At 41.7% G+C, this 13,585-nt stretch overlaps 1 protein-coding gene across 4 annotated transcripts in view; it reads right to left on the bottom strand.

Moving 5' to 3' along the window:
* Positions 1-13,085, bottom strand: part of LOC124798396 (GATOR complex protein Iml1) — a 547,410-nt gene extending 534,325 nt beyond the window's left edge. For all 4 annotated transcript variants that reach the window (XM_047262170.1, XM_047262989.1, XM_047263070.1 and 1 more), the window contains exon 1: positions 12,957-13,085. In XM_047262170.1, coding sequence (XP_047118126.1) covers positions 12,957-12,999 — 43 coding nt within the window. In that variant the 5' untranslated portion in view covers positions 13,000-13,085. The remainder of the gene's footprint in view (positions 1-12,956) is intronic.
* Positions 13,086-13,585: the final 500 nt, after the last annotated feature.

The following is a 13,585-nucleotide window of genomic DNA, read 5'->3' as shown; positions in this document are numbered from 1 at the left end:
GGAAACTGTGTGATAACTATTTAAGCCTGTCTTGTCATCTTTCTTATGAAATGGTTTAACTGCATACTTTAACCAGTCTGAAAAAATTCCCTGTGGCAGCAACGCATTGCATATATCACTAAGGACATTACGTATTGAACTGGAACAAATTTTCACAATTCTGTCTTAAATTCCATCAACCCACATGATCTTTTGATATCCTTTAAAAAAACCTTATAAATGTTCAGCATGTAACCATATTTACAAACTAATATGTGATGTACTTGTAAAAGAGTCATTCCACATCATTAAGATTTACCATGCAAAACGATCCATGGAACATGAAATTAACTCAATTATTTATGCTTGTATTTTTTGTTTAATACATATTTATCACTTTTAGAAAACGGCATATGTTAGGCTTTTATTATAAATAAATAAACAGACTTAACTGGCGACAATTTAAAAACTTCACTACACACTTGTGCAGCTGCTAAGCAAGTTTGTTCTGTTCTGACAAATCAAACAATAAATGCTTATCATCATTTTTTTAATTAGTGAGAAAAAAAGAGTTCTTATCTTTGATATAAAAAAGACAGTCAGCAATACATTCTAGAAGAACTTAACTGCCATGAACAAGAAGAAGAAGACATTCTAGAAAGGACGAGTGTCGATGATGCTGATCCAGGGCACCAAATCATCCTGTCTAGTGTTAGCTCCCATGTCAATGAAATGTTCTGGCATCACCTAGGCTAAGCCTGTTGAGGTGGTCAGGAGATTATCGTTGCACATCATGTAAGTTATTGAGTATCTCACACCTACCCCAGAACTCAGAAGGCTTCATGCAACAATTTATATACTGTCCAGGAATTCACAACATGATCTCTTTTTCACTTCTTAATAATTCAGTGATATATCACCTTTGCTAGCCAAAAGGCTACAAGGTTGCAAGTGGGTGGAATTTGAATAGTTTCAGACACACTTTCCTGTTTCTTGTAGAAAGGTGTTCCTCATTTCACCCAACTACTGGTGCCCTTACCAGACCCAAAACCTGAATTCACATACGGAATGTACTCTCAGAAAAAAAAACACTGTACAAAGTGCAGTGGGCTAAGATTAGGCTAGGTCAACAAATATAAGCACTTTTTATATTGCCAATACCAAATATTGCAATTCCCACAAGAAAACACTACACAACCATGATGTAGGTGTCCTGTGAAAGCATACAAGATGTGTAAATTACCCTAGAAGCAAAAACCATTTTATGCTTGCTTGACCACAACCTAACACTCAAAACAAACTGCTTAAACCTCACAACCCAATAGGCTTTGCTACAAAATTATCAGTGGATATCTAATTCTACCTCCAAGTGTGAGTGGTGTGTATTTCTCCACTGAACAGAACTGCTTTATAGCTTTAGATACCAAACGTATACTTTATTGTATCAGAACTACAGGATTTGCTCTACACTAGTTTCTTCATAGTTTTCTTCTCTCACCAATTCCTAACACACATTTCCTACCACTGAACATGAGAACTGAATTTGAATGAGGGCAGTAGTCCGCCAAGCTGCATTTAATTGAGAAGTCAATGTTCAATCTGCATGATTTTGGTTAGATACATGGGCATAATTTACCAATTACTCTGCTTCTACCTCCAAATGTGAGTGGTTTGTATTCCTCCCCTGAACAGAACTGCTTTATAGCTTTGAATATCAAACATATACTTTATTGTATAAGTACTTCAGGACTTGCTTTACACTAGTTTCTTCCTAGTTTTTGTATCTCATCCACTCCAACACACACTTTGAACCACCAAACATGAGAATTGAATCTGAAGGAGACAGTAATCTACCAGGCTGCATTTAACTGAGAAGTCAATGTTCAATCTGCATGGTTTTGGTTATACCCATGGACACAATTTACTCCAATTTCTTCCCCGCCTGCTTCCCCAGATTCTTTGCACAGTAGACATTAGATTTCTCCTTACATTTGAATTCTCTCAAACTTCTCTATCATGTATACCATTACTTACGCTTCATTTTTATTATTTTTCTTTTTGTTCATATCATAAATTCATTTCATTGGCCTTTTTCCCTATGGTCTTGGGCTTTAATCTTTATTTGTATCACTGTCTCACACACACACACACACACACACACACACACACACAGAGAGAGAGAGAGAGAGAGAGAGAGAGAGAGAGAGAGAGAGAGAGAGAGAGAGAGAGAGAACACATTTAAAATCAACCCATTTCTTTATGTTCGAGAGCAAAGTGAGTGTGTGTGGGGGAGAGAGGGGGAGAGAGAGAGAGAGAGAGAGAGAGAGTGTGTGTGTGTGTGTGTGTGTGTGTGTGTGTGTGTGTGTGTGTGTGTGTGTGTGTGTGTAAAAAAGGCTGGAGAACAGCCATTCTGTTGAGAACATCAGATGCTGAAAGGGAGCTGATGTAAGGATGGGCATTTGCGCGAAATGTAATTCTTGTTAGACAGGCAGAAAGAGAGAGACACGTTTGAAACATAAAAAGATCAAACAATGGAAAATCCAGGATGGAATGTAACAATACCAGAGAAGGAAAGTTGCTTCTCACCATATAGTGGAGATGCTAAGTCGTGACAGGCACAACAAAAAGATTCGCACAATTATAAATTTCGGCCATTAAGGCCTTTGTCAGCAGAAGACACACATACACACACGTGCACACACATATACTCATGCAAACACAACTTGCACACATGTCTACAGTCTCAGAGATCTGAAACCACACTGCGAGCAGCAGCATCAGTGCAACCATTTCCTCAACTGACTCTCCACAGTTCCTGTCCCTTTACCACACTGTGCCCTGCTTGTCACTGTTGATGCCACCTCCCTGTACACTAACATCCCTAATGCCCATGGCCTTACTGCTATCGAACACTACCTTTCTAGATGCCCTATGGATTTCAAACCAACAACCTCCTTCCTAGTCTCCAGGACCAACTATATCCTCACCCACAATTACTTCTCCTTTGAAGTAATTACCTACAAACAAATCCGTGATACGGCTACAGTGTGCTAACCTATTCATGGGCCATCTAGAGGAATCCTTCCTAAAAACACAGAATCCTAAACCCCTCACCTGGTTCAGATTCATTGATGACATCTTTGCTATCTGGAGTGAAGGTGAGGTCACCTTATGCATATTCCTCCAGAACCTCAACTTCTCTCCCATTTGCTTCACCTGGGCCTACTCAACCCAACAAGCCACCTTCCTAGATGCTGACTTCCACCTCCGTCCGTATCAAATCTACTAACCACCAGCAATACCTCCACTTCGACAGATGCCACCCATTCCATATCAAGAAGTCCCTTCCGTACAGCCTAGCCACCCGTTGTCATCGCACCTGCAGTGACGAGTAGTCCCTCTCAAAATATACCGAGGGTGGGGTGTAAAGCTAGTTCGCGTCCGTAGTAGAATACTACACGTGCACCCTGGGTAATGCTAAATGAACTAGCAAAGTACATGCGACCAGATAATCCTTAGTTGATCTCCTGGTCACGGCAAATCACAATGAATTCAAGCAAAACGAACCCCTTGACTAGAGAACTCGGATCGCTGATTCGAGTCTGCCACCTGAATATTGAAGGCATAAGTAGAGCCAAATGCATGTACTTGCATAAAGTTTTAACAAAGAACGACATTGACGTAGTCGCAATTCAGGAGACCCATACTGAAGATGACGAGCAGCTAAGATCAAGGGGCATAATATCTGGCTATGACCTAATAGGCGCCACACACCACAGACATTATGGCACGGCAACATACGTCAGGAGAAATATCGAAGAAGTGGCTCTCGTATCAACATCTACCACAAACGAGATTCACGAAGTCATTATAAAAGTGGGTGAAGTCACAATAAATAATATATACAAGCCTCCAGGGCAATCGTGGCCCCCACAAGCCCTTCAAATCCTGCCTCACCCAGCAATATACGTGGGTGACTTTAATAGCCACCATGAACTGTGGAAATATCGAATATCTGACCAAAACGGCGAAGACCTGGTGAAATGGACAGAAGATCATAATACTCAACTAATCTTTGACGCCAAAGACCGAGGTACATTTAAATCAGCCGCTTGGCTAACTGAGACCTGCCCTGACCTCAGTTTTGTTACAACTGACAAGAACAACAAACCCCTGCCGGTCTCTCGCAGGGTACTTGAGGATTTCCCCCACTCTCAGCATTGTCCAGTGCTCTTAGAAATAGGTCTTACTATTCCCCTGATATCCTCTTATCCTCGTCCTAGATGGAACTTTGGGAGGGCAGATTGGGCTGCTTTCTCAGAGAAACCTGATAAATGCCTTGGATGGATACCCCCAACGTATAAGAACTACGAAAGATTTGTTGAAGCTGTCCTCAGCTCAGCTAAAGTTAGTATGCCCAGAGGATTCAGAAACGAATATGTGCCAGGATGGAGCGAGGAAAGTGAACGGCTTTATAGACAGTTTCTGGACAATGGGGATAAAGAAATTGCAGACGATCTATTACATAGCCTAGACGCGGCCAGGCGTGCTAAGTGGATGGAGACCGTGGAACAAATGGATTTTACAAGATCAAGCAGAATGGCGTGGTCTTTGCTTCCGAGACTTGGAGCTGGAGGTAAAAATCTGCGAATGACCAGCGCTATGTCCCCAAATACAGTTGCGGTTCACATCAGCAAGACGTCTAGGGCCCCAAAGGAACGAGCCCATACTATAAAAATTAAAAAGGAGCTTAAAGAGCTAAAATCGACAGCAGAGAACAATACATCTTACTCCCAACCCTTTTCAGTCGAAGAGTTAAATATGGCCCTGAACGATATAAAACCAGGAAAGGCCCCAGGGTTTGATAGGATTCACCCAGAATTTCTGCTCCACTATGGTAAATTTGCAAGATTATGGCTTGCGCGATTCTTCTCTAACGTGTTGCAAACTGGAAAAATTCCGCACACTCTCAAAAAGGCTAAAATTGTTGCCATATTAAAACCGGGCAAACCGAGTGACCAACCTCAGAGCTACCGCCCAATCGCCTTACTCAGCATGATCTATAAATTACTGGAGAGACTTATGTACAACAGAATGAGCAAAGTCATCCTGGAGGCTGTACCAGTAGAACAGGCGGGCTTCCGGCCGAAAAGAAGCTGCACGGATCAGGTCCTCGCTCTAACAACCTACATCGAGGCGGGCTTCCAAAGACAGCAAAAAACATCAGTGGTATTTGTTGACCTGACGGCAGCGTTCGACACTGTCTGGAGACAGGGCCTGATTTATAAGCTCCTCCGTATCGTGCCATGTCTAAAAACGGCTAACCTTATCAACGAAATGCTCTGCAATAGACCATTCCAGGTTGTCATCGGTAACAACAGAAGTAAATTCATGAAACTTAATAATGGCCTGCCCCAAGGTTCAGTACTGGCTCCACTGCTTTTCAGCATGTATATAGCCGATATGCCTAGGACGAGATCCAAAATGTTCGGATATGCGGACGACTGGGCCTTGGCCACACAACTCTGAGTGATGGAGGAAACTGAGATCACACTATCCAGCGATTTGACCACTCTAGGGAAATTCTTCCGTGACTGGAGGCTCCAACCCAGCCCATCCAAACCAGAGGCCACTTGTTTCCACCTGAATAACAAATTAGCAAACAAAGAGCTCAAGATCCGCTTTGATGGCGGCATTCTTCCATATAATACAACACCAAAGTATCTGGGCGTGACACTCGATAGAACATTGAGCTATAAACAACACCTTGTAAACACTGCTGAAAAAGTCAGAACTAGAAACAACATTGTCCAAAAGCTTTGTGGCACTAGTTGGGGGTCCACTGCCTCCGTTCTGCGTAGCTCTGCACTAGGACTTGTCTATTCTGCAGCAGAGTACTGTTCCCCAATATGGTTAAATAGCGCTCACATCAAGAAGGTGGACGCAGTCTTGAACCAAACGATGAGGATTATCTCTGGAACGATCAGGTCAACTCCTGTCCAATGGCTGCCTGTATTGAGCCATATCCCGCCGCCACATTTGCGCAGAGAACACGCACTTGTCAGGGAGTGTCAAAAAATCCAAAATAGCCCAGATCTTCCTATCCACACCCTGAGTAATGGAATTGAGCAAAATAGATTGAAATCCAGACACCCCCCTCTCGCAAGTGCCAAAGATCTGGTTAAGAACGCTTTTATTCTTGAGGACCGCTGGAGAGAAGAATGGGAGGAAAAGACACCGCCTCAGGTTAACACCTTATTGGGAACATCTAACAGACCTGGGGCTTTGACTTGCCCCGCAAAATCTGGTCTACCCTTAACAGGATCAGGACGAGCCACGGCCGTTGTGCGGACTCCTTGTACAGATGGAGCATAGTGCCATCACCACAGTGCGACTGCGGCGCTGACAGGCAGACAGTTCACCATATCGTGGTAGAATGCCCTCTGAGGGCCTACCCTGGTCCAACAAGGGACTTCATAAATGCGACTAACAGTGCAATCGATTATATTTCTAACCTAGATGTTTGTTTGTGATATTGTAACTGTTTTGTGTGTTATGTACTTTTAGATTTTTCATACGTGATTTGTACTTGCCATACGCTAAATAAATAAATAAATAAATATACCGAGGGTCTCACTGAAGCCTTCACTGACCATAATTATCCTCCCATCCTCGTACAGAAACAAATCTCTCATGCCCTATCATTTCAGTCTCCCACCACCTCCCAGAGTCCCACAGTCCAGCCAGAGGAGCATTCCCCTTGCAACTCAGTACCATCCGGGACTGGAGCAACTGAATTACATTATCCGCCAGGGTTTCGATTACCTCTCATCGTGCCCTGAAATGAGAAATGTTCTGCCCACTATCCTTCCCACCCCTCCTACCATGGTATTCCGCCGTCCACTGAACCTACACAATATACTCGTCCATCCTTACACAACCCCTGCTCCCAATCCCTTATCTCATGGCTCATACCCCTGTAATAGACCTGGATGAAAGACCTGTCCCATACATCCTCCTACCACCACCTACTCCAGTCCAGTCACCAACATCACCTATCCCATCAAAGGTAGGGCTACCTGTGAAACCTGTCATGTGATTTACAAGCTAAACTGCAACCACTGTGCTGCTTTCCATGTAGGCACGACAACCAACAAGCTGTCTGTCCACATGAAAGGCCACCAACAAACTGTGGCCAAAAAACAAGTGGACCACCCTGCTGCTGAACACGCTGCCAAACACGATATCCCTCATCTCAATGACTGCTTCACAGCCTGTGCCATATGGATCCTTCCCACCAAAACTAGCTTTTCTGAATTGCGCAGGTGGGCACTTTCCCTGTAATACATCCTATGTTCCCATAACCCTCCTGGCCTCAAACTTCATTAGTCGCTGTCCTCACCCATCCAGCCCCCACCCTGTTCAAATTCCAGCACTACACAGCTGTCATTTCACCGCCACACCCAGTCTTTTAATTTCTTTTTATTTCTCTCCTTTCCGCTACTTACCCCCTCCCCCTTCTGCACCTTCTCTCCTGCCCTCCATCTAAACTGCAACACTTCAGTGTCTGCCACTCCCTTGTGTGTGTACTGCTGACAAAGGCCTTAATGGCTGAAAGCTATAATTATGTGAATCTTTTTGTTGTGCCTATCGCGACTCAGCATCTCCACTATATGGTGAGTAGCAAACATAAAAAGAGGCATGCAGATTGAAACAGAACAATGTACTTGAAGTGCCAGTAATGTTTAGGATCAAGTGTTATGACTATCACATCTACTGGCAGCATCAACACTTATTTTAGCCTATTTCAAAGAGTAATCAACATGCATTGTACAGTATGGCGCATCCAGCAGTCCATTAATAGATGGCAGGTATGATTTTTCTGGGTTTCCTGGTACATCTGTTTGAAATAAACGTCTTAGGTTTGCCGCCAGTTAACACTGTGCCACAACACTTCATTGAAACAACTGTCTGACATTTTCAGATGCACAGTTTTAACTGGCAGAAACCCAAGAAAAGTATTTGAGATGCAAGGTACTTCTAAATAATTACTATCTTGTCATTCAAACAGATAGTTTTTTCCGCATACACATTAATGACAGTAAACACACTTGTGCTGAGAGACCAGGAAGGTGACTTGCCTTCTTCTGCCGAAGAAAAAGGAAAAATTACTAAGACGTTGGAAGCTCTATGGGATGCATTACTTTCACTACACTGGTGGCAGTGGTGGGCATTTGAATTCATTTCTGTATATTTTCAGAGAAACTGCACAAGAATCAAGCTTCAGTAAAATATGTGCTCAAATATATAGTTGAAAAAGCACTGGAGTAATATACAACATTGGCAGTTTTTGAGTAAGTACACCAAACTGAGCTGAAGTGAATTGCTCGCATTGCCTACTAGACTGTTACTAGTACAAGGGTATTATAAAATGTAGTGACCAATAAGGATATGGTTAGATCAAGATGTCAAGATGAATGCAATACAAGAGGAAGACAAAGTGCTTGGACATTTTCCTAATTTACTACAACAGCATAAAATTTAAATCATTATTCAACATAGTTGTCCTGTCACACCACCATGACATCACACAGCAGTTACATCACAGGTCAAAGCAGACAGGTGGTATCACAAATTTCAGTTAACCTACAGGCAAGCCATGGATGCACTGCTTTAATCAGAATTAATGGAAATCTAATTTGTGGAGGGGGGGGGGGGGTCATCATGACTCTGTGCACATTGCTCCAACACTTCCAAATACACCATCTGATGGGATAGAACAATATGAGCAGCAATGTGTGGACACACTTTGTCGTGGGTGGGTGAGTGGGTGGGTACAATGGTTGCAAGGGACAACAGGCCTTAGTGTTTGTTTGAAATTGTATGCTTTGACTCATTGCAAAGCACATCACTGGAATGTTGACTGTTTCCTCTTAACCCTTTCCAGATGATGTTCCAGAATTTGTCCTTGTAAGTACTAAAAAACTGGGAACATCACATTTCCTGCAACATGCTCACTCTTTTAATTTCTTTCTCTCCGGGGATCAAAAATGTTTCCACTTCATGCCCCAGCATTTTCTCTCTGGTCCAAAGTTATGAATGCATGTTACATCTCCAATGATGTTTTGCTTCAAAAACATTTCTTCCTCATTACCGTGATGATCAGGCAGCAGCATACAAATTCTCACACAATGGTGCTTGTGCTCTTCGCTGAGTTGTTTTGGGACTTTTATTTCAGAGACTGTACAAAGTTTGAAACTGTTACAGGTGACATCATAAGCGTCCAATCCCGCCCGTTTGCTTTGACTCATGACGTCACAAATATGGCGGAAACAAAAACAAACACACACACTTTCCACGAGAAGCCTAATGACACTAACGGGACAAGCGCGGGAAATGGGGTGTTTGGGGGGGCAAACTAAATATAAACAAATTTAGACGCCTTGCGTAGCTACAACGTGTAAGTGAAGACAGCTATGCATGAATACCTCCCCAGGGGTCGTAACCCCTGCAAGCCATAGAAGATAAAGATGCTTCAGTAGCTGATTAGTGTTTTTTGTCTTTTAAAAAAAAAAATCTCACGGGATAGAACGAACAGATCAGAAAGATAAATATAATAAACTAAAACAGAAATCGGAGGAAACAGATAATTAAAATAAGTAATAAGTGTTTTTAAATTTAAAAAAAATCTCACGAGATAGAACGAGCACATCAGAAAAGTAAATAAAATAAGATAAAACAGAACTGGAGACAGCCACACTCAAAGCAAACTCCGCGCCGTCATGACGTCACACAAGACAACATCCTTACGTCACGGGTCAAAGCCGACGTGTGGGATCGGACGCTTCTGTCGACCCAGAACCACAACTAATATGCAATATAGTCTGCATCTTCATCAGCAGTCGCTCAATGGTTACTCAAAAACAGCCCATGAATTTGCTTAATGTTGACATTAGTTGTGGATAAGACTGGATATCCTGCCGTTTTCTCATCTTTCACTTGCGTTTACACACTTCTGAATTGTTCAATCCACTAGAAAAACCTTCACCACAGTAAGATCTATTCCCCATATTGTGTTTAAAGTCTTCCATAAAATTCAGCTCCTGATACAGGTTACAGAGCACTTATCTTCATTGTGAAAAGCAGAGTGGCACCACCATCTTTACTTCACACAAGAGCAAATCATACTGATATGGCAACACTGCAACCTTTCACAAGTGAAGAGAACAGTACAATCTAGCAGTTGGTGAACGGACAAAGCCATAATAAATGTCGGGTAGACCATTCACTGGGTGCAAGTCTGCCGATTTGATGCCACTTCAACGTCTTGCACATCAATGGGGATGAAATGATGATGATGATGATGATGATGATGATGATGATTGGGACTACACAACACCCAGTCCCTGAGCGGAGAAAATCTCCGACCACACCGGGAATTGAACCCGGTCCCTTAGGATTGACATTCTGTCTACAAATGATTAGAATGAAAATTCAGATACTTATTGGCCTACTCTGGTATATAATGACTACAGATACCAGAGCAAATGTACAAAGAGAGGAAGATATAGTTTAGTTTAATGCCTCAATATCAAGATCATTAACACAGGTGGAGTGTAGACAATGTGCTTGACTGACATTCTTCTAGCAGCCATTCCAATTAATGAATGAAGTACTTCTGATAAAAGAAGGAAAGGTGCTTCCACTCCATGATTTATTTATTTATTTTCCAACTATCTATCATAATACCCAGGCAGTGCTTCTCAATAACAGTGCAGTGTCTTAATCACTGCTCCACCTCACTTGATTTGAGGAGAGGTAAACTGTTAACAATGAAAGATGACTGATAATATATCAACAGTTGATGCACTACAAAGAGCAGATTAAAATGTATTCATCCATTTTAGCACCTTTTATTTGTATCTATAACTTTATCTGGCCTTCCCCAACAACTCTGAACATAAAATTAGGAAGAGAGGGGGGGCATAACATTAGTTACAATGGTGAAGAAACAGTTCTTACGTTTGAGCTCACGCAGACATTAACAACAAAATAAGCCACTGACAGAGAGTAAGCAAAGACAAGCAAGGTACTGAAAAACAGGCAGCTGTCAGGTTCATTAAGCACACAAGTTATGCACCACTGAATGTTCCTTATGAATTTGAGGGATAAAAGCAAGCTACTTAGAGCAACTTGCAAGTCTCAAAGAGTTACAAAATAGAAGTTTATAAAGACAGCATGAAGAAGTAATTAGAAATTAAAATAAAGGTGAAGCAAATGTGAACATATGTAACTGGCAATATAATGTAAGTGTACCCTCTTGGCAAATGATGGAATTTACAGTATCATTCTCATAGTCATCCCTAAACACTTCTTCCATCATATAAGTTTATATCTCCTGACTACATTCCTTCATCTTTAATTTTATTTCTTACACTTATTCCCTGACCTCTGACCATAACTACTAATATCTTGTATCTTCTTCTTTCCCTTCTACTTTGTTGTTGAATTTTGAATTTTTATCTGGCACTTTTCACTTCTAGCATTGTTTGTAAAGGTGAAAAAAGCCAAGTTCCACTGTGTTCAGAATCCACATTAACCTGTAGCTCCCCCAATGCTTGGTTGGGTGTCAGTTCAAAGGTCAGAGGAAGGCAATGGCATACCACTTGTTAATAGGGCCAAGCATAGTAAAGCACTGTGGAGTCAGAGCTTTGGGTAGATGGAAAGCTTCACCTTCATCTTACTTGTATCTATCTCATCTATATGTATCCTGCTTTTGCTACTCCATGCACGTCTTATTGTACATGACAGTGTGCTGCTTGGTAACTAACATGACAAAAATTGCAGTACTAGGAGAGAGAAAAACAACTTTATTGTTCATAACTGAAGGAAATGAGACGGCACAACAATACAATGATGTGAAACATTATCTTTTTTGGTAAAGTAACCAGTCAAAGTTTAATAAAGCTGCTTGCTGACAACCTTATCAAGTAATATTTTCCCAGCATTTTTTACCTGCTGTGTATAGTGGCAGCTCAATAATTTGCATATGATCAGGCAACAGGGCACTTGTTAGGGAATACACGAGTGTCCTTTGCTACTCTTTAATCACCATTTTGAACCACACTGAACTTGGTAAGTTATGCACTGGGCCACCCTGGGACTTTTCAACACATCATGGACATAAACATCAGGCTGCACTACCAGTTAGTTTTTTACCACAACCTTTATTTGGCTTTCACATTCACTGGTACGTCAACTCACAACCAAACTGTAACCTTTAAACATAACCTAGGTTATGCTACCCATCAGCCTGTCACCTCGACCAAGACTTTGGGGGAGGGCAGGGGATTCCAATACCACACTTGAACCATGAACTGGGCACATCAGGTTTAAATACATACAATTCAATATTTTCTTTTCACAGTGTCACACCCGTAAATAGATGTGATGTACAGACAACAGACAGTGTTTAAAATACAATCAGGGTGCTTGGTTTAAGCTCTCTGCACACAGGTAGTATTAAAAATATCGTAGTTGGATCTAGTGACGTTGTGTGAAGAACAGCTGATTGTCCTCTAATACATCTATAGCGCATCTGCAACAGCGATGGGGCTCGCATTATTTGATGTGTGTAGACACTCCGAGACGCTACAGAGTTGTACATTCTACGGTTATGTACTCAAGTCGCAGTGAAGACTTGTGGTGCACTATGTTTCATTACCGTACAGCTAAAGGAGATACAACGCCAATTGGGCCAACAAAAATTACACTAGTTGTTGTGAAGTGTATTATACCACGACTGCTGATAAAGGTCACTCTTTAAAAACCATTGCCCTCAAAACTAGTATCCTGACACGTCCCGATCTTTACAATTTGTTGGGGCTATGGTAAGACCGATGGCAATCGCAACTTCTCATTGCTGTTGATAAATGGCAAGCACCACGTTAAATAAGTATCACAAAATTACGACGTACCACTAAACGATTTGTGATGTACTATTAATTTGAAAAGTTTCATGGTCTATCTTTCTGAATGCGGCACAAACCACTTTCAACGCCCACTTTACCGCATCATAACATCACAACCGGTTGTCACAAGTCTTCCAAAGTATACAAATGTAATAAGGGTAGCAGAAAACAAAGATATCTGAGCCGACATATACGCAACAAGTTGTCTGCACAAAGGACTGCGCCAGATTCTGCGCACAACTAATCTGCAAGAACGCAATACAGCGTGAGGACAGGAGATCGCAGCAAAATTGGCATGCGAAACATGTTTGACACAACTGTTTCGTCAGCCCAGTGTTTCTCGTCCTTCCATTTGCAGTGAAACGTAAATTGGTTGATCATAAATTTAGAGAGATGTGAGCATTCCTCAAGCACACAAATTATAAGATACTTGTGAAACCGAATAACATGATAACCACATATCAACGAACAGGATAAAAAGATACTGTATCATAGTTGCCATCTAAAACGAAACTATACTGGAAAACAATACTTTGACGAATTTGAATTGCAATCCTCAATATGCCTCTTCAACTGAAATAACTCTCAACCTACTTTGATAACATTTAAACGATCTCGTAGCTCTTCCAAATTGT

Source organism: Schistocerca piceifrons, chromosome 1, assembly GCF_021461385.2.
Source record: "Schistocerca piceifrons isolate TAMUIC-IGC-003096 chromosome 1, iqSchPice1.1, whole genome shotgun sequence".
NCBI classification, from domain to species: domain Eukaryota; kingdom Metazoa; phylum Arthropoda; class Insecta; order Orthoptera; family Acrididae; genus Schistocerca; species Schistocerca piceifrons.
The sequence above is the reverse complement of the archived record's forward strand: the minus strand, read 5'-3'. Positions and strand labels throughout refer to the sequence as shown.